Below are 22,102 nucleotides of genomic sequence, written 5' to 3'. Positions count from 1 at the left end.
TCTCTCCAGCTGGTCAGACTTGACCCTAAGGTCCCCTCCTCCCAACTCCTGCTTCCTCTTCTCGGCCTGTCTCTAGAACCCTCCCCTTCCTATCCCCCTCTTCCAATCACACCGAACCCAATCAATCCCCAAGTCTGGGTTACTTGTAAGCCCATAATAGCAACACACCATTCCCCCGTTCTCATCCGCCTAAAGGACCCCTCCAAATTTCCATCAAGGCCCCAATTTCCCATCTCTGAGACTCACCTTAGGGGCCTACAACCTATTATCACCAGACTCCTAAACCAGGGACTCCTTATCCCCACTGACTCTCCCTGCAACACCCCCATCCTGCCTGTCCGCAAGGCCTCTGGGGATTATCGCCTGGTCCAGGACCTCCGACTAATCAATGAGGCCATAATTCCTCTCCACCCAGTAGTACCAAACCTTGCTCTCCCATATCCCCCCATCCACAATCCACTTTTACGGTTCTGGATCTCAAAGATGCCTTTTTCACTATCCCCCTTCATCCCGACTCCTATTTCCTCTTCGCCTTTACCTGGACGGACCCGGATACTCATACTTCCAGTCAGCTCACCTGGACAGTCCTTCCCCAGGGCTTCCGCGACAGTCCTCACCTCTTCGGTCAGGCGCTGGCACGGGACCCCACTTCCTGCACCCTTACCCCCAGCACACTCCTTCAATATGTAGATGACCTCCTCCTTTGTAGCCCATCTCTCAGCCTTTCAAGACAACATACTGCAGATCTCCTCAATTACCTTGGCTCTCGCCGTTATCGGGTCTCCCCAGCCAAGGCTCAGTTATCTGTATCTTCTGTAACCTACCTGGGGCTCCACCTTACCGCTACCACAAAAGGTCTAACAGCCGACCGCACCCGGATTATCCGTGAACTCCAGCCTCCGGAAACAGCGGAACAAATTCTCTCCTTTTTGGGCCTTACAGGATTTTTCCGACACTGGATCCCTAACTTTGCTCTCTTTGCTAAACCCTTATATCTAGCCGCTAAAGAAACCCCTCAAGGACCCCTCACCTCTCCTTCCGCCGTTCGACAGGCCTTTCTCACCCTCCGTAATGCTCTGATATCTTCTCCTCCCCTTTCTCTGCCCAACCCAAACCGACCTTTTCACCTTTTTGTGGATTAACGGGCCGGAATAGCCACTGGACTCCTTGCCCAGCCTGTAGGGCCTTCCTACTGCCCCGTGGCTTACCTCTCCAAACAGCTAGACCCAACCATTCGGGGATGGCAACCATGCCTTCGGGCCCTAGCAGCAGCAGCCGAACTGACCAAACAAACACTCAAACTGACTCTGGCCCACCCACTAACCGTGTTTTCCTCCCACCGGCTGGTCGACCTCCTAGGCCACAAGTCTCTCTCCCTCCTGGGCCCCTCCCGCATCCAGGAGTTCCACCTACTGTTCATTGAAAACCCAGCTATTTCTCTTGATCTCTCCCCTCACCTGAACCCGGCTTCCCTCCTGCCTATCTCTGGCACCGGGGGTTTTCCATCCCATTTCTGCCCTCATGTCATAGAACCCTTCAAACCACCAAGAGAGGGACTCTTTGACACCTCTCTTTCAAATCCGGACCGCACTCTTTTTGTGGACGGTAGCTCAATACTCAGTCCTGACGGACGCCGACGGGCAGCCTATGCGGTGGTAACTATCTCAACTATTATCAAGGCTAACAGCCTCCCAGAAGGGACGACCTCTCAAAGGGCTTAACTGATAGCACTCACGCGGGCCCTCGACCTCTCTAAGGGCCAAAGGGCCATCTTTCTCCCTATGGTCGCAGGCATTTCCCTCGCCTCCTCTCTCGTTGCTGCGGGCATCGGGGGAGGAGCCCTAACATACAGTGTCTCAACATCCCGTGACCTAGAACAGAAACTCCAGCTAGCCATCGAGGCTTCTAACGCCTCCATCACCTCCCTCCGGCGCCAGATCACCTCAGTAGCCCGAGTTGCCCTCCAAAATCGACGAGCCCTGGATCTCCTGACGGCCGACAAAGGAGGTACCTGCTTCTTCCTACAGGAGGAATGCTGCTATTACATCAATGAAACAGGACTCTTCGAAGACAATGTAAAAGCCCTCCATCGCTTAAGAGAAGAACTCCAACGCAAACACCAACAGTCCGCCTCCCCAATTCCTGATTGGTGGCGATCCACCCTCTATACCTGGCTAACACCAATCTTAGGCCCCGTAATTCTCATCTGTATCTTGCTCACGTTTGCTCCCTGTTTTCTTAGGTTCCTTCGCAGGCGCATGGAGGAAGTCTCTCGGGTGGCCACAAACCAAGTGCTCCTCGGTCCTTACACCTTGCTTCCTACAGAACCCCCCGCTGGTCTCCCCTAAGCCTCGGACCTCTGGTCGCCCGACTCCCCTTTCGACGCCCCCATTCAGCATGAAGTAGCCAGAGATCAGAACGCCGCCCAATTACACCAAAGATGTCGGGATGTAAGGCCAACTGGCCCGAGGCAGGGGAACACAATCAGATTCACAGTTTGCATCAGACCGAAATTCTCCGGACCACCCAGTTCCAGAAACTGCCCTGGAGACATTCCGGACCACCCAGTTCCTGAAACTGCCCTGGAGACATTCCGGACCACCCAGTTCCAGGAACTGACCTGGGGACTTTGAACCCAGCCCAGCCTTCCCGCCTTTCGAGGGGCGGGACTAACGGTCCCCCAGGATACCCGAAAAGACCACCAAATAAGGAATACCCTGCGCCCTCCCAGATTCACCACACCCCTTTCCCTTCTTCCCCTATAAAATCTTGCCCAACCCTCGCCCGGGTGCGACTTCTCTGGCCCCTTTCTCTCGGACCAGTGAACCTCGCCCGGGAGCGCTCCCTAATAAAGCTCACTTGAAGCTTTCCTCTGTTTCGCGGTGCCGTTTGTTAAGATCCGACCTTACAGATTCTTCTTGTTATCCTTAGATTCTTCTTGTTATCCTTAAAATTATCTGTGGGAAATTCACTGAGCCCTAGAATGATGGTACTTTCATCCAGATAGGGTCTGCATTTGCTTCTGCTAGACACCTAGAGGCACTGCCATTTGGGGACCATGTATTTGGGGTTACCTAGGTGGTATGAATCTGGGCTACAAACATGCAAGAGGGCTGGCTTACAGTTACAACCATCAGGACTGTTCGGTTCGTTTGTTTGCTCTGTCTCTGCTCTGCTCAGCACCAAGAAAATTTTCCTGTGGTTCCCCGAGGCATGGTCCTGGGGGGCAGGAAGGTGTGAAATTTGGTTTTGGTTCATCCTTACAGTAAGGGTGTAGCCCTTTGGAATTCCAATTTAGCAGGGCCAGTTTTCTGTTAGACTCCATCTTAGGCAGACCCTGAGCTCTGACTGCTGTCCCCTTCTCTGCATAAGGCCTTTAAAACCTAAATGCAAGTGGCTCTATTGATTGCCTCAGGGCAAAGGAGGTCTGCCGTCAGCTGATTTTCTCAGCCTCTTCTGGTTTTGCCTCATCTCTCTGACCTGTCACTGGAGTGCCCCCGGGCTCCATCCTTTTTCCTCTTCTTTTCCAGCTACAACAGACTGCCCTTGATGCCCTCACATAATTTCATGACTCTAATTACTATCTCTATGCTGACACTTTCCACATTTATATCTCCAGCCCAGACCTTTCTCAGTTACTCCAGACTTGAATATAATCTACCTACTCTACACCTCTATTTGGTGATTCTCACAGAGACTGCAAAGCTAACATGCCCAGGACAGAATTTCTAGACCTCTTCCAGATCCAGCTTTCCCTGGAAAACTTTTATAATCTGCACAATAGTCAGTTAATGACTATTGTGCTTTTATAGTTGCCCTAGCCCAAATCCTTAGTTTCATTCTGGACTCGTCTTTCCCTCACACCCACATGCATTTCAGAATGTTTTATTGGTTATAACTAATAGATCCAGAATCTTACCACCTCTGCCGCCACCATCCTGGTCCATGCTACCATCATCTCTCCTCTGAATTATTGCAGTAGCTTCCTAATTAGGCTTCCTCCTTCTGCCCCTTGCTCTCCTACAGGGTGTGGCTGTAAGTCAGATTAGGACATTTATCTACTCAAAATCTCCGAAGGCTCCTCATCTCACTCAGAGTAAAGGCTTCATGTTTTCTGCCCTCACATGCCTCCTCCCCACCTCAGATGGCATCTCTGATCTCTTGCTGGTCTCCCTATCACTCAGTTCTCTTCAGCCACAATGACCTTGCTGTTCCTCAAACATACCTGGCAGTCTCCTGCTTAGGATCTTTGTGTTGTGTTCCCCCAACCTTGAATCCTCTTCCAAAGATACCCACATTGTTTTCCAGGTGTTTAATCAGCTGAAGCCTCTTGAGAGTTCTCCCTAATTGCCCTATTTAAAATTATATGCCTCCCCAGCACTCTTTATCCACTTTTCTTACTTTATTTTTCTTATAATCATAAGTTAGCTTCTATATAATGCCATGCACTATTCTAACACATTTAATCCTCACAACGCAAGGTGTTACTTTTATTATCCCCATTTTACTGATAAAACCAAGGCACAAGGTGGCTGATTTGGGATTTAAATACAGTCTGATTATAAATCTTTCTGTGCTGCTAACTACTCTATTCTGTCTTTCCATATGTAGCACTTGTCAGCTTCTGTAATATTATATAACTTCTTTATTTTGTTTACTGTGGGTCTCTACCTGCCACCTCCACCCCCATCTAAATGTCAGCTCCAGGAAGACAGGTTTAGGGTTTTTTTAATCTGGTTTTTGTTTTTTTTCTTAACTACAGTATCCCTAGCACCTAGAACAGTGTCTAGTTTGTAGGTTCAATGAATATCTGTTGAAGAAAGATACATTTATTTATTTATTTATTTATGGCTGCGTTGGGTCTTCGTTGCTGCACGTGGGCTTTCTCTAGTTGTGGTGAGCAGGGGCTACTTTTTGTTGAGGTACACGGGCTTCTCATTGTGGTGGCTTCTCGTTGTGGAGCACGGGCTCTAGGCATGCAGGCTTCAGTAGTTGTGGCATGCGGGCTCAGTAGTTGTGGCTCACAGGCTCTAGAGCACAGGCTCAGTAATTATGGCACATGAGCTTAGTTGCTCCGCGGCATGTGGGATCTTCCCGGACCAGGGCTCGAACCCATGACCCCTGCACTGGCAGGAGGATTTTTAACCACTGCGCCACCACAGAAGTCCCTAAAGTTGTAAAATGTTTTAAAGTCTCAGTTAAATGGATAATTTCCTGGGAAAAAAATATCTAATGACTACAAGAAGGGAAATCTGAAAGCCCAATCACAGGGTATGAAATAGTATGAGGGAAGTGATCAAAGTTATCTCCTTTTTCTCCATATAAAAAAGGCTCTAGCCATTTTGAGTTCACCAATAAATTCTTTTAAACTTTTATAATCTGCACAATTCCAGAGCAATGGAAAATATCAGAAATATCCAATTCATTCTATAAAAGGCCACAAGACATTTATATGACCTTGAGCATTTCCTTGGTCTTTTCTGAGACTCTTTTTCCTACTCTGTAATAATTTTATAGGATTGTTAAGATTATGGGTTAGGAGCTAAGAATCCTAGGATAGTCCCTGGACAATAGTTAGCACTCAATAAATGTTAGGAATCATTATGATAATGATACTATTTCAAGACAAAAATAGCACATACAAAAAACTCTATCCCAGATTATTTATAATTATAGATTAGAAAATTTTAAATAAAATGCTAATAGACCTACTAATAGAATAATCTATCTGAATAATGCATGAAGGTTCCATATATGAAAATCAATCAATATTGTATTCCGTGTTACTTTTCACCCATTTTTCTATTAGGACAGTGGTCTTTTTCTTATGGATTTGAAAAAGCTCGTAATATTTTTCCCCAATTCATCATCTAGCTTTTTGTTTTGCGGTACGCGGGCCTCTCACTGTTGTGGCCTCTCCCGTTGCGGAGCACAGGCTCCGGACGCGCAGGCGCAGCGGCCATGGCTCACGGGCCCAGCCGCTCCGCGGCATGTGGGATCTTCCCGGACCGGGGCACGAACCCGTGTCCCTTGCATCGGCAGGCGGACTCTCAACCACTGCGCCACCAGGGAAGCCCTATCATCTAGCTTTTGATTTAGCTCATGCTGTATTTTTTATTTTTGTAACTGAGTTTATCATTCTTAATTATAATAGGAAGATCTTCTAGATGACAAAAATAACCCTTATTTTCTTTCAGCACTGTTATTGTTTAATTTTTTTTACATTTAAATCAGATATATTTGAAATTCATCCTAGGTTTTGGTATGAAGTATGGAGCCAACTTTTTTCTAGATAGCTATCAGTTTTTTCTACCCATTCCAACCATCATCTTTATCATATATCCTTAAGCCCTGTCTATTTTGGGGTCTAATTCTAGATTCTTCATTTTCTTGTATTGGTTTTCTGCCTCTTATGCTGTGGCACATATTTCTAATTACTGAGGCTTTGAAGTATGTTTTGGTGTCTGGTAAGTCTAGTTCCCCCTCTTTGCTCTTCTTTTTCAGAGTTTTCCTGGCTAATGTACCTTATCTGTATGCACTTCAGAATTTCTTTCAGCCACGGAAAAAAACCTGTGGCTATTTTTGTTGAGCTTGGTTTAAATTTTAATAAATTATTGAAATGACATCTTTAGAATGGGTTCCCCTCTGAGAACACAATATATCTTTCCATTTGTTCAAGTCTTCATTTTTATCATTCAGGAGTATTTTTTAGTTATTTTTGTTTTTTTCACTCCTTATTAAGTTTACTCCTAGGAGGTTTCTTTCTTGTTTTACCAAACAGTCTATGATTTTACTTCCCATGCAGATCTGCCTTTAGGGAAAGGATATTCTTAATCATGCGAAGAGTAATGAGTGTCAGTTTAATTCTCACCGTAAATTAACACATTCACATTCTGGTTTTATACATCATTCTGTATGAGCAATTAATATGATTCACAATGAGAGATTAATCCAGTCTTCACATACCAGTAAGTCAGGTTTTAGAGCCTGTGAGGCTGAGAGCCAGATCATAGATCTTGGCAAATTTACCCTTGTAAATATTAGTGTATGTTGCCCAATGGAGCAGTCTCTGGATAAACAGCCAGATGCCCTCTCCCTGTGACACTTCAACCATGTGTGTGCCTTTACTTGAAAAATCAATAGCTCACTTAATAAACTTCACCACTTTAAGAAAACCTGTTATGCATGTTAAACTTGAATGACAGTCTTTTCAGCTGTTACTGATGTTTCTGCATCTGTTTATAAGTAAAAGGACCCAATCTATACACTAATGATATGCTTTGGAAAGTTACTATCATTGGTCAAATCTTTAATGAAAGTTTTAAATTCTTATATATTACAGAATTTCACAAACTTATTTGGACAGCCACTAGTCTGCTTGCTTTCTCCTACAGCATATCCAAAAGCTTTACAAGGTATGTTTTGTCATTCCCTGTTGTATCTGTAGGTTGCAAATAAACTTATGTCTACATTTTGAATAATACTGCTCTGATCTTTGTCTCCCCCACCTGTAGTGGTCAGTTGTGGATTTACAGAGTTTGATGTGGCAAGTGTCAGTCTGAAATAAACCCCGAAGTCTTGCCAACAACCAGAATTCTTTAATGGGCTACTGTTAGGCCTTGAGATAATTCTGAAAGAAATGATAAATCATCCCTGAGAAAAGAGTAAGGTTTTGGTCCCTTGCTACTGGGGAGCTCATGATTTGTGAATTTTAAAATTTGTGTTGCAGGTGTGCTGGTTGTCATCCATATAGCATGACTTCCTCCAGCTCTGGCTACATATTTTAAGTATCTTTTAAGACCGTGAGATTTCTGGTCTAGAACACTTCTCAATCTATGCCTAAGTGTTAGAATAACCTAACTGGCACAATTTAAAGGGTGTCTTTTATTCACATTTTTACCTCGCATTTTTAAAATAAAAGAACCTCTTCTCCGGGTGCCAGAGAGACAGGTCAGTGTTTTGCCTTTTCTCAGGTGGCTGAGAAATGAAAAACTTTTTGTCTTTAATAATTTGTCCTCAGTAAGCAACACATAAAATCTAATCTAATTCCCAGTCATTAAGCTAGGTAAAATACTAAACAAACCTTAATCCTGTTTTAGCAGTACTTGTCACTGTTTCACTATCTCCCTAACTGTGAATAGTGCTGATGTCTCTCTGTGGGAGATGGCATTTTACTGCTACTTCCCAGCCAGAAGTCCTGTCTGCTGACATAGTTTGACACAGGAAGTGATGGTCAGCATTTGAATGCCCGAGAGAAGCTGGAGACTTTTCACCGTTGTTTTAAGGTAAGTTCTGCTATTTAACAGGGAAAAACATGTAGAAATACTAAGTTCATGTATCTAAAAGGCAAATCACTAAGGGATAGAACTTACCTTCAAACAACGGTAAAGCTCTCCTGCTTTGAGGACTTTGTTAACCTGTTTCTTATCATTTTTGGAGAAAGGTAACCCCTTCCAATTGCAAGTACTTTTTGCTATCAAATTTTCCTATCAAGATGCAGCTTTATTTTAAATTGCATGAACCTAATGGGTTAATACCACAATTATTTAATCTGAAAGGTTTTATTGTGAAGAGGGTAAAAACACAGACTCTGGAGGCAAACTGATTGTGTTTGAATCCCAACTCAGCCACTTACCAGCTATGTGACCTTGGGAAGTTACTTAGCCATTCTGTGCCTCAGTTTCTTTCCTATCAAATGGAGATAATAATAGTACCTACCTCATTAAATAATTCTGGGTACACAGTAAGTATTCAATATGTGCTAACTATTGTTATTATTAATATGGTTAATTGAAATACATGTCCTTAACATTTTTTAGTCCAGTATCCTATTTTTTGTGCTGTAAAACTTAGACCTCTAATCCCTTAAATGTGTCCCATCTGGACACAAAACTAGCAGATACCTAAGTATTTGGAATGTCAAATTACGTCCCTGCACCTCTGGTATCTGAATTCTGCAGTTCTCTCTTTAACCAAGAGTCACTTCATTCATTCAACAAGCATTTATTCTACATTTATTTATCAGGTGCTGTGCTAGGTAGAAGATATAGACAACCTAATGGGCAGTTACTGTAGGTGCTCTGAGGGTTTCACAGGAGGAAGCACATGTAAGGTGAACTCCTGACCAGCCCTTGAGGGTTAAGAAAGTGGATGAAATGATGGCTAAAGTTGAGTTGAAGGATACGTAGAATTAGATGGGGGTGGGAAATGGTTGAATAAGAGTGTTCTAGCAGAGAAAAAGCATGCGAGCATGTGAAGAAGGAATTGGGGAGGAGCTTTGATGGAAATGGGGAGATGATGTTGGCCAGAGTGAGGACAGTAGCTGGTTAGCTGGAGATAATAATCCTGGAGAACCAGTAGGACTTGATGTTGGACTGGATGAGAGGGAATCAGGGAGAGGAAGGAAGCAGGGATGGACTGCCAGGTGTCTGGCTGAGGTGCTGGTAGAAATGATAATCCTGGATAAGAAGCAGATTTGTAGGAGAACAACGGGAAAGAATCTACTGACAAGTTTTGATATGTTGAGTTTGAGGTTACCTTTGAGAGTTAGGTTGAGTATAGTAGTCTGGAGCTCCTCTGTCCAATAGAAATATAATGGGAGTCACACATGTGATTTTAAGTTTTCTAGTAGCCACATTTTTTTTTTTAAGGTAGAAACAAACAGGGGGAATGAATGTTAATGAGACATTTATATTTTATAATGCGCAGTGTGTCTCAATTTGGACTCATCACTTTTGAAGTGTGTCTGGTGGCTACTGTAGGACAGCGCCATTCTGGACCTAAGGAGCTTATTTAGGCTTAGATAGGGAACTGGGAATTAGTATGCATATAAATGATAACTGAACTTTGTGCATAGGTGAGATCAGCAATGTGGAGAAAGAAAATACTGATATTTAAGGGATAGGAAGAGAAAGAGCAACTAACAAAGGAGAATGAAAGAGATTGGCAGTTCTAGTGCTTCTCAGAGGGTTCCATTAGGAGCTGCCCATGATCCAGCACTTGCCATATTTGCATGGAAGTTGTTAGTGGGAGGGGAAAAAAAAGCAAAGGAATATGTTCATTTTCCATTTCTCTTAAGTTTACGAGGCTCTATCTTAAGTTTTTTTCAGCAGAAAGCAATGTACCTGGGATATGTTTTTGTAGTTCCAAGCCGAATGTACTTTGTTGAAGTATACTTTAATGATACAGCTTTAATTTTATACATTGTCAGTATATTAAAGTGTTCCTCAAATGCCTCTCTTTTGCAAAACTGTTGTCTATATATATAACATGTTTGTTATTACAGATCAATCTCAACGAGGTAGCCTCTTCACTCTCTTTTTGAACAATCCTCTAATGGCCTTCCTATTTGTCTCTGGATTGTCAAGCATGCGTAGAGGCCTATGGGAAAAGTGTCAAGAATATCTTCGAAAAATCAACCGCGATATTGCCCAGCTACTGACCCATTCACGTTCAATAGGTACCCTACTAATCTAACTGCACACTTAACAGAATGTACTATAATGGTTTAAAATTGTTTAAATTGTTTGAATTTGTAAAGGTATTTGTTGAAGGCAGGAAAGTTGAGAAGGTTTTCCTGAACATTTCTTGCCTTTTGAAATGTATTTTCCACTTAAGTATCCTTTTACTGTCACTTTTCTCCTCTTTGCAGATCAGGCATTTCTCCAGTTTTTTGGAGATGAATTTCTTCGCTTGCTTCTCACAAGATTTATCTTTTGTTCAGCCACCATGAGGATGCACAAGATTTTTCGGGTAGGCAAAGAATATCATTAAAGATCAATTTTGCCATTTTAGGTATTTAAGAGTCGTATATTTCACTTGTATTAAATAAACTTTGACTAGATCCAATATAATATTCACATATTAATATGTAAGGTATAAAGATGAACAATCTAAGGCACATCTGAGTAGCTACCACCCAGTTTAAGAAGCAGAAAGTTTTCATTACCTTTGAGGCCCCTCTGTGGGTCCTCCCTGATCCTGTCTCCCCTCTTTAGTTTTAATGAAACTAAAACCCTGAATTTTATAATTGTCATTTGCTTTTCTTTATAGTTTTGTCACATGTTTTTGTGTTCCTACACAACATGTTCATGGATCCATATTGTATGTATTCTACCTCTTGCTTTCTGACTCACTGTCACATTCCTGAGATTGAGCCATGTTGATGACTGACTGTAGCTTTCATTCATCCGTTTTCACTGCTATATAGGATTCAATTGTTTGACTATACATCCCAAATTACTCATTATCTACTGATAATGGCCATTTGCGTTGTTTCTGGTTTGTTATTATTATAAACGATGCCACTGTGAAATCTTCCATCAGTTACCTGGCACACATATATAAGATTTTCTCTGCGGAACATACTAGTAGTGGACTGCAGGGTCAGACACTATAGATGTATTCAGCCTTACTAGTTAAAGCCCTGGTTATACCAGTTTACGCTTGCAGTAGCTGTGTGTAAGAGTTGCTATTGGTCTAATCCTTGCCAACACTTGTTGCTGTCATTCTTTGTGTTTCATGTGAATCTGGTGGGTGTAAGTAGTAGCTCATTGCGCTTTCAAATGTCATTTCTGGGATTACTCTTGAGGTTGAACAACTTTTCATATGTGTTACTCTGTGTTCGTCTTTATGAAGAGTGTGTTCAAGTCTTTGGTCTGTTTTGCTCTAAGTAGATTGTTTCTTTCTGTGTATTCATGTAACTAACACTCTTCAGTGAGGTTTTAAAAATTTTAGCCATTTTTCACTTCTTATAAGTAACATTTGGTTCTTTTTCAAATATGCTTAAATATTCTCAAAAGTCTTTTGCCATTTTTAGTTTTAAAATATGATATTTTTTCCATTTTATGACTGTAATTTTAAAATGTGGAAGAGTTTTGCAGTGAATACCCATATACACACTAGCTGGATTCTGCAGTTAACATTTTGGTATATTTGCTTTCTCACATATTTGTCCATTTATCCATCTCTCTTTTCAATTATCAGTTCATCTCAGTTTTTGATGCATTTTGAAGTAAACTGTGGACTTCACCCCTCAACACTTCATCATGCATATAAATAACTGAAATTTATATTTATTTACTTCTTTTTTTAATGTAAAGTTTGCATACAGTGAAATGCACAGAACTAAAGTGTACAATTAGATGAGTTTTGACAAATACATACTCCTTTGTAACTCAAACCCCAATCAAGTGATACAACATAGGATCATTCCAGAAAATTTGCTCCACACCCCTCTCCAGTCAGTCCACTACCCATTATCCCGGAGACAATGCTCTTTTTATTATTTTCACTACAGATTAATGTCACCTATTCATGAACTTGAATTATACAGTGTAAACCTTATTTGATCAAGCATATTCTTAATATTCATCTGTGTTGTTTCATGTGGAAGTAACTCATTCTTTTTGAGTAGTTCCATTTTCTGAATATATCACAGTTTATTTAGGCCTTCTCTTTTTTTTTTTTTGGCTTCGTCAGGTCTTAGTTGTGGCACGCGGGACCTTTGTTGAGGTGTGCAGGATCTTTCGTTGTGGCGCACAGGCTTCTCTCTGGTTGTGGCATGTGGGCTTCTCTCTAGTTGTGGTGCACGGGCTCCAGAGTGCATGGGCTCTGTAGCTTGCGGCGTAAGAGCTCTCTCATTGAGGCCCGCGGGCTCAGTAGTTGTGGCGCGTGGGCTTAGTTGCCCCGCGGCATGTGGGATCTTAGTTCCCCGACCAGGGATCGAACCCACGTTCCCTGCATCAGAAAGTGGATTCTTTACCACTGGGCCATGAGGGAAGTCCCCTAGGCCTTCTCTTTTTGATGAACACTTGGGCAGTTTTAAACTTTTGACTCTTATAGATAAAGTGACCATGAACATTCCTATACAAGTCTTTTCCAGACTTAACGTTTTGAATTTTCTTGGTCATAGAGTAAGTATGTCTTTAGTTTTATAAGAAACTGCCAGACTTTTTCTCAAAGTAGTTGTGTCATTTTCTTTTCCCAGCAACTGCATGTGAAAGTTGCTGTACATCCTTGCCGACACATAGTGTTGTCAGTCTTAAATTTTAACCAGTCTGTTGGATTTATAGTGGTATCTCATTGTATTGGTTGGCCAAAAAGTTCATTCGAAACTTTTGGCCAACCCATAGTTTCAATTTGCATTTCACTGTTGAATGAGGATATTGGACATCTTTTCATGTGCTTGTTAGCTGCATTTTATCCCATTCTGTTGGGTTGCCTTTTCGTTTTCTTAACAGTGGCTTTGAAGACTAAACTTTTAAAATTTTGATGAAGTTTGAACGAATCAATTCTTTTTTCTTTTGTGGTGTGTTTTATCTAAGAAATCTCTGTCTATCCCAAAGTCACAAAGATTCTAGGAGTTTATAGTCTTAGCTTTTACATTTAGTTCTATGATATGCGTTAACTTTTGTTTACAGTGTGAAGTAAGGGTTAAAATTTCTTTTCAATATGGGTATGAAATTGTTCTAGTATCTCTTGTTGAAAAGATTAGCCTTTTTTCACTGAGTTACTTTTGTTATTTTTTGAAAATCAGTCAACCATATATGTATAGGGATATTTCTAGACTCTAAATTCTGTTCCATTGACTGATAGCATTTTTCTCTAATATACTGCTGCCTTGATAATTGTAGCTTTATAATAAGTCTTGAAATCTTTGTAGTGTGAGCCCCCCCTGCCATTGCCAAAATGTTTTATGTGTTTTAGCAGTTCTAGAAGATCCTTTGCATATCTATGTGAATTTTATATTTTGATTGGGATTGCATTTAAATCTTTATAATCAATCTGTGGAGAGTTATATTTTAATAATATTGAGTCTTCCAATGAATTAATATGGTATATCTCCCCATTTGTTTAGGTCTTCTTTAGTTTCTCTCACCAATATTTTGTGGTTCTCGTCATACAGGTCTTACATGTGTCTTATTAAATTTATTCCAAAGTATTTCAAGTTTTGATGATTTGTAAATAGAATTATATTTTTTATTTCATTTTCCAATTATTTGTTGCTGATACATAGAAACAAATGTTTTTATGTATTATCAGTGAATAATGTTTTCTAAATTAACCTGTGGGACTTCCCTGGTGGTCCAGTGGTTAGGACTTCGCATTCCAATGCAGGGGGTTCAGGTTCGATCCCTGGTCAGGGAGCTAAGATCCCACGCGCCTCGTGGCCCAAAAGCAAAACATAGAACAGAAGCAATATTGTAACAAATTCAATAAAAACTTTAAAAATGGTCCACATCAAAAAATTCTTAAAAAAAAAAAATAAATTAACCTGTATCCTGCAGTCTTGCTAAACTGAAGTATTTGCTTTGTTACCTTTCTGTGTATTCCTTAAGGTTTTCTATCTACACGATCATGTCATCTTCAGACAAAGGCAGTTTTACATCTTCCTTTCCAATCTGTATGCCTTCTATTTTGTGTATGTGTGTGCTTTTTTCAGGGCTAGGTCTTACAGCAAAATGGTGAATAGAAGTAATGTGAATGAATATTCTTGCCTTGTTCTTGGTTTTAAACAAAAAATTAATCATTTACCATAAATTATAATGTTAATTGTTAGTTTTTCATACACACCGTTTTTCAGGTTGACTGAGCTCCTTTCTATTCCTATTGCTGAGTTTTTATCAGGAATGGGTATAAAAGATTGTCAAATACTTTTTTTCTGCATTAATTGATCCTGATTTATATTAATTCCATTAACATGGTGAATAGCATTGATTGAACCTTGTATATCTGGGCTAAACACATTTTGTGGTCATGTATTATCCTTTTGCATTGTTTGATTCATTTTGCTAGTATTTCCTTTTGGATTTTTGTATCTGTGTTTATGAATGATTATGGTATGGTATTTAATTTTTTCTTGTGATGTCTTTATGTGGTTTTGTTATCAGGGTAGTGCTGACTTCATAAATTGAGTTGGGGTGTGTTTCATTCTCTTGTATTTCTTAAAGAGTTTCTTTTCAATTGGCATTACTTCTTCCTTGAATGATTGGTAGAATTCATCAGTGAAGCCATCTGGACCTGGAGTTTTCCTTTTGGGGATGTTTTAAGTTATGAATTCAGTTTCAAAGGCTATTCATGTTTTCTATTTTGTTCTTAGTTTTAATCACTTGTGTCTTGCAAGTCATTTTCTAATTTATTGCCAAAAAATTGTTGATAATATTCCTTTATCCTTTTAGTCTCTGTAGACTCTCTAGTGATTTTTCATGACTCATATTGGTAATGTTTCCTGTCTTTTTTTTTCCCAGTCTAGCTAAAGTTTTGTTAGTTTTAATGATCTTTCCAAATAAACAGATTTTACTTTCATTGATTTTTTTTTTACTACTGTTTGTCTCTTTTCTACTTAATTTATTTCCATTCATACTTTATTATTTTTCTTCTTTTTAATTAATTTTATTTTAATTTGCTCTTTTTAATTTCTGTTTTAAAACTTAGATTGAGGGCTTCCCTGGTGGTGCAGTGGTTGAGAGTCTGCCTGCCGATGCAGGGGACACGGGTCGTGCCCCGGCCCGGGAAGATCCCACATGCCACAGAGCGGCTGGGCCCATGAGCCATGGCCGCTGAGCCTGCGCGTCCGGAGCCTGTGCTCCGCAACGGGAGAGGCCACAACAGTGAGAGGCCCACGTACCGCAAAAAAAAAAAAAAAAAAAAAACTTAGATTGAAAACCTGTTTCTCTTCTAGTACAAGCACCTACCCTTTAAGCTTAACTGCTTTAGTTATATGATTTCAGTACTTTTAACTTTATTGAGACTTGTTTTATGACCCAGCATATGAATTATCTTGGTGAAGATTCTTTCTGCACTTGAAAAGACTATGTATTAGATGCTATTCTAATACATGCTATTAGATGTATGCTTCTGCTATTATTAGATGGAGTGATGTATAAATGTCAATTCAGCTTGATGTTCCAAGTATATTTAATAGTGTTCTTCAAGTCTTCCATATTCTTTTTTTTTTTTTCTTTTTGTGGTACGCGGGCCTCTCACTGTTGTGGCCTCTCCCATTGCGGAGCACAGGCTCCGGACGTGCAGGCTCAGCGGCCATGGCTCACGGGCCCAGCCGCTCCGCGGCATGTGGGATCTTCCCGGACCGGGGCACGAACCTGTGTCCCCTGCATCGGCAGGCGGACTCTCAACCACTGCGCCACCAGGGAAGCCACAAGTCTTCCATATTCTTAACTTATTTTCTGTCTGCTTATTCTATCCCTGATAGAGAAGTATCTAAACCTCTAATTATACTTGTGAATTGGTTAGTTTCTCATTTTGGTGCTGTTTTTTCATTGTTCATTTTGAAGCTGTTATTGAGTTTGTATATACCTAGAGTTGTTATGTCTTGTTGAAATTACCCATTCATCATTATGAACTGTCTTTATGTGTGGCAGTATTCCTTGATCTGCAATCTAGTTTGTGCAATATTAATATAACTATACCACTTTTCTTCTGGTTTGTGTTTGTATGGCAAATCTTGTTTTATTCTTTTACTTTTAACCTATATCTGTCTTAATATTTAAAGTGGAATTCTTTTCAACAGCGTTAGGTCCTGCTTTTTTATCTAGTTTGACCATATCTACCTTTTACTTGACATTTTTAGTTTTAAATTGCATTTAAATTAAGTATAATTCTTAATATAGTTTGAGTTAAATATACTATTATTTGTTTTCTATTTGTCCTGGCTGCAGTTTGTACCTTTTTTCTTTCTCTCCTGCCTTCATTTTCATTTGACTTAATTGAGGTTTTGTTTTGTTTTAGAATTTTATTTTAATAACACTGTAGATTTATGCTGTGTCTCGTTTTGCTTTTTTAATATCACTTCACATTTAATGTAATTATCTTACAATAGTATTCTTCCATTTTCTCCCTCCCAGTCTCTACTATTATTGTCATTTGACTTTTTGAGTATGATATATACTATTTGATACTTTGTGGTTATCATAGCATTAAACAGTCAATTATCTTTTTTTTTTTTTTTGCCACGCCATGCAGCATGTGGGATGTTAGCTCCCTGACCAGGGATGGAACCCGCACACCCTGCAGTGAAAGTGTGGAGTCTTAACCACTGGACCACCAGGGGAATTCCTAAAAAAATTTTAATGAGGAGGAAAAGCTTATATATTTATTATTTCTGGCACTCTTAATTTCTTTCTTTAGATTTAATCTTCCATCTGGTATCATTTTTCTTACCACAGAATTTCCTTTATCATTTCTTATAGTGCAAATCTGGTGGTAATTAATTCTCTCATTGCTTATTTATCTGAAACAGTATTTATTTCACTCTGGTGTTTTGTGAACCATGGGTTATTTAGAAATATGTTATTTAGTGTTTAAATTTTGGGAATTTTCAAGATATCTTACTGATTTCTAATTTAATTCCTTTGTGGTCAAATAGTATGCTTTGTATGGTTTGAGTCCTTTTAATTTATTGAGACTTGCTTTATTGTCTAGAATGTGGTCTATAATGGTACATGTTCTAGGGACACTTGAAATGAATGTATCAATATATGCTGCTACTGTTGAATGAAGGGTTCTATAAATGTCTGTTAGGTCTCGTTGGCTTATAATGTTGTTCAACTTCTTTATAGCCTTACTGATTTTCTGAATAATTGTTCTATTATTACAATGTGTAATGTGTGTTTTCTTCTGGCTGTTATTAAGGTTTTCTCTTTACATTGGTTTCCTACAATTTGATTATGATGTACTACCTTGATATGCTTTTCTTTGTTGCTTTCTTCCTGCTTGGGGTTTATTGAGCATCTTAGAGCTATCTAAATATCAAGATATTTAATATATTTGAGAATATTTTTGGCCATTATTTCTTCATTTTCTCTACTCCTCCCTTTCTCTTTCTGGAGCATCAATTACATATATGTTAAACAACCTAATATTGTCCTACAGGTCAATGATTTGCTTTTTTTTTTTTTAAGTGAAAAAAGGTTTATTTACATGCTCTTCATTTTTTTAAATGTCTGTTTTCTCTCTGTGTTTCAGTTTCTGTTGTCTTCAACTTTACTGATGTTTTCTTTTGCAGTGTCTAATGTGCTCTTAATCCTATGTCCATTTAGTTTTTCATTTCAGGGATTACATTTTTCTCACCTCTAGAAGTTCTTTTTGGTTCTTATAACATTTTCCATTTTTCTCCTCATTATATTTATGTTTTCTTTTGTGTTCTTGAATGAATAATAATAGCTAAAGTCTTTACCTACTAATACTGTATTCTCTATCATTTATAGGTTTGCTTTTATTGTTTTTTTTCTACTGGTTAGGGGTCTCATAGTTCTAATTCTTTGTATGTTTAGTAATTTTCTGTTAAACTGTGAGCATTATGAATTTTCCAATGTTGATTTCTCTATTTTGTTGTCTTTAAAGAGCGTTGGGCTTTGTTCTGGCAGGAGTTAAATTACTTGAACATCTTTTTGACCTTTCCCTGGCTTGTTTTTAAGCTTTTTAAGGGCAGATTTATTACAGTAGCATTAACATACAGATGTAGATTTATTTCAGCCTAGTACTAAGAAGCATGATTTCTCTGGGGTCTCTTTTATATGTCCACTGTTTCAACACATATTCTCCACCCTTGGGGTGTTTGGTCAGAATTCAAACATGTCCCAGCCCTGTGTGAGCTGAGAGAATTGTTCAGTTTACAGTAGCCCCCCAGCAGTTCCTGGTTTTTTGGTTTTTTTCTTTTTTTAGGGTTTTTGAGCTTTTCGTTATTGTCACTCCTCATAGTATTTAGTGTGGTAAAATGAGAATTTAGTCTCTGTAATATGTAATTACTGAGGCCTACAGGCACAAAAGAGATAGAAATGACCTTTTAATATATGGAGCGTCATGTTAGATGTATAGAAAAATGGTAATTTATTTTTTCAGTAAATTTTAAGTATGTGGCAAAATTGTAGTCTGTAGAAAGTACCAAATGAAGAATTTCCAAATGAGAATCACTTTATTCTTGAAATTGTCTTCTTCTTTTGCTTCCATGTGATTACAAAAACTATTTTCTTTTTTCTTTTATTAGTCCTTTTTTTGTTTTTGCCCCTGATCTTTCATCTCTCTTTCTAGGGACTCTTTTTTTCACTCTCTTTGCTAATATGCTTAGAAACCTCATCCATTTTCATGGCTATTAATATTTATCTTCATGTAGATTGTATCAGTGTATATATTATATATGTATATAGTATATAGTATGACATAAACTGCTCAAACCTGTCTTCTTCTTTTTTAAATATTTTATTTTATTTTATTTTATTTTTGCTACATTGGGTCTTCATTGCGGTGCGTGGGCTTTCTCTAGTTGTGGTGAGCAGGGACTACTCTTCATTGCAGTGCGTGGGCTTCTCACTGCGGTGGCTTCTCTTGTTGCAGAGCACGGGCTCTAGGCGCACAGGCTTCAGTAGTTGTGGTTCGTGGGCTCTAGAGCACAGGCTCAGTAGTTGTGGCACACAGGCTTAGTTGCTCCGCGACATGTGGGATCTTCCTGGACCAGGGCTTGAACCCATGTCCCCTGCATTGGCAGGCGGATTCTTAACCAATCTGTCACCAGGGAAACCCTCAAACCTGTCTTCTGAGATACGGTCCTGAATTTTCAAATTCTGGTTGACGGGCTGTCCTCTTTGTATAGCCCATTACCTTAAATAAAATATACCTAAAACCTGAAGCTTTATACTATCCCCAAATTATCTCCTCCTTTACATCTCTTTTTCTCTGAGTAGCTCTCAACTCTTCTTTCAAGTCATCCATTCTTGAAATCTTAGTCATTTTTGACACCTCCTTCTCCTATAATTAATTGCCCAGGCCCATTAATTTGACCTTTTCAGGGTTTCCCATGTCTTTTCTCTCATTTTAATTTCTACTGAAACATGTATTTATTTATTCACTAACAAATACTTGTTGAAATTCTGTGTATTTTAGGATTTTCCCCCCAGCAAGTAGGAATTATATGGTTTCCACAATATAGCATAGTTCCCAGAAATGATAGGCCCCAGTAAATATTCATGAAATAACTCACTAAATGAATATATTGGGTTGAACCATATGAACTTATCATATTTTGGGTCAAAATGGTCAAATGTCAGCAATTTCGTATGTTCAACAAATATATTACCAATACGAAGGAGAAATATGCATATTAAGTTACTTCTTAATACTGTTCATATTAACAGTAATATTAATGTGTATAATTTTCTTTCCTTAAACTATAAAATTGACTTTTCTCTTCTTTGTTTACCAGGAAACACGAAATTATCCAGAATCATATCCACAACTGCCAAGGGATGAAACAGTGGAGAACCCTCACCTCCAGAAGCACATTTTGGAATTAGCATCCATTCTGGATGTGCGAAACGTGTTCCTTGAGAATACCATAGATGACTATTAAAACAAAAATCCTCTGTTGAAACAAGTTTTCATTTGCCACAGATTTTAAATGGTGCAGTTTTCTAATGTGATGACAGACACATAGTGGTGTTATTTAGTTTTTATTTTTCAATTTAGGACCACCATTTTAAAAACAAGCTGAAAAAAATTGTTCAAACTTTTAGGGTAACTGTTTTAAAATACAATGTTTCAGGTCTTTTAAAAACTCAATCTTGGAATTTTTATTTTTTGGTTTTGAGGTATGGATACTTACCTCTAACATCTGATCCTACACTCATATAGTCACTATTCTCACCCTGAGAAGAGTAAATCATTTATTTTTGTATAATGAGGAAAACCCAACTCTTATACTTGGACCTTAAATGTGTGGATTTGGAAAACATGTAATTGTTCACAAATGTGAAACTAGCCAGCATGGACTACTAAGAATCAAGAACAGAGCCCTTCCGTAATATTTCTTTTCATTCCAAGTTAGTAGATAGAAAAATGTGTGATTCTTTGACGCCTAATCAAGATAGTTCTTTTTTTTTTGGTTTTTTTTTTTTTCTTTTTTCGGTATGAGGCCCTCTCACTGCTGTGGCCTCTCCCGTTGCGGAGCACAGGCTCTGGACGCGCAGGCCCAGCGGCCATGGCCCACGGGCCCAGCCGCTCCGCGGCATGTGGGATCCTCCCGGACCGGGGCATGAACCCGTGTTCCCTGCATCGGCAGGCGGACTCTCAACCACTGCGCCACCAGGGAAGCCCAAGATAGTTCTTAAAAGCATTTAATTTGTTTAAATGCTGTCAAAATTTCAGTAACTGTATAGGATTGATTTGCATCTGAAAAGCTGAATCTTTAATTGAGGTCTTGAGATGATACATATCATTTGGAATGTGTGAGTCCTGTGTTATCATGAGATATGTTTGCATATTTTGTTTTCTTTGTATTCTTTGAATGCTGGAAGTGAAAAAGAACAACTTTTAAATCTTTCAGTCAAAAAATCAGGTTGTCGTTTTCATAATACAGTGTTTCCATAGGAATTCCATTTAAACTTTTATTAATTAATGAGATCAAGTTTAAAGACTGTCTAGGTTGAGGTCTGTGGTATACAGTAGAGAGTTTGTAATCTTTTTGCCTAGTTCAGATTTATGAAACTTCAGAGTTGTTACTAATTTTAGTTGAGGGTAACTGAATTGTTATATAATTAAAATGGAAGTTGCTTTTGCATTGACAATTTGGAAATGAGGTTTTTAAAAACTCCTTATATTTACTATTTTATATTTCATGCACAAGTTTTTTATTATTTTGTATAGGGTTCAGTGTATTATATAAAGATTTTTGTGTTTTTTCTCCCCTTTCATCCCCTTCATAATTTTACAGGTACTAGCTATGATTTCTTTCCCCTCTTTTGACTCCCCAGCATTCAAGTTCAGAAATCGTTGAATCAAAAGCCCTTCTACCTAATTTTCTGTACAGGCTCACAACTCTACCTCTGGCAGTCCCAGGGGAAAGGAGGTGTTTGCTTTTGGTGCCTCTTTCCTATGTCCCTAGGGAAATTTTACTGTAATATTTTTAGCTTGGTTTTTATTTCTAACATACAGAATTATTTTGGTCTAAGTTATTCATATATGTGTTCCAATTTGTTGGTTTTTCATCTGAAGTCTTGAAGTTATTGTTCTTGGGTTTGGGAGACTTTGTGGGTTTTTTAATTAATTTTTTAAAAGTCATTTTTGTTTGTTCTTTTAAACATTATTTCAG

The 22,102-nt window shown here is 39.1% G+C and overlaps 1 protein-coding gene across 1 annotated transcript in view; it reads left to right on the top strand.

Moving 5' to 3' along the window:
* The window catches only part of SCAI (suppressor of cancer cell invasion), a 136,430-nt gene extending 115,954 nt beyond the window's left edge, over nucleotides 1-20,476 (top strand). The window contains exons 15-18 of the mRNA XM_029202334.1: nucleotides 7,343-7,415; nucleotides 10,286-10,459; nucleotides 10,652-10,752; nucleotides 20,219-20,476. Coding sequence (XP_029058167.1) covers nucleotides 7,343-7,415; nucleotides 10,286-10,459; nucleotides 10,652-10,752; nucleotides 20,219-20,365 — 495 coding nt within the window. The 3' untranslated portion in view covers nucleotides 20,366-20,476. The remainder of the gene's footprint in view (nucleotides 1-7,342; nucleotides 7,416-10,285; nucleotides 10,460-10,651; nucleotides 10,753-20,218) is intronic.
* Nucleotides 20,477-22,102: the final 1,626 nt, after the last annotated feature.

Source organism: Monodon monoceros, unplaced genomic scaffold, assembly GCF_005190385.1.
Source record: "Monodon monoceros isolate NGI ecotype Baffin Bay Population unplaced genomic scaffold, NGI_Narwhal_1 Super_Scaffold_5, whole genome shotgun sequence".
NCBI classification, from domain to species: domain Eukaryota; kingdom Metazoa; phylum Chordata; class Mammalia; order Artiodactyla; family Monodontidae; genus Monodon; species Monodon monoceros.
Note: the sequence above shows the minus strand (reverse complement) of the source record. Positions and strands in the feature narration are given on the sequence as shown.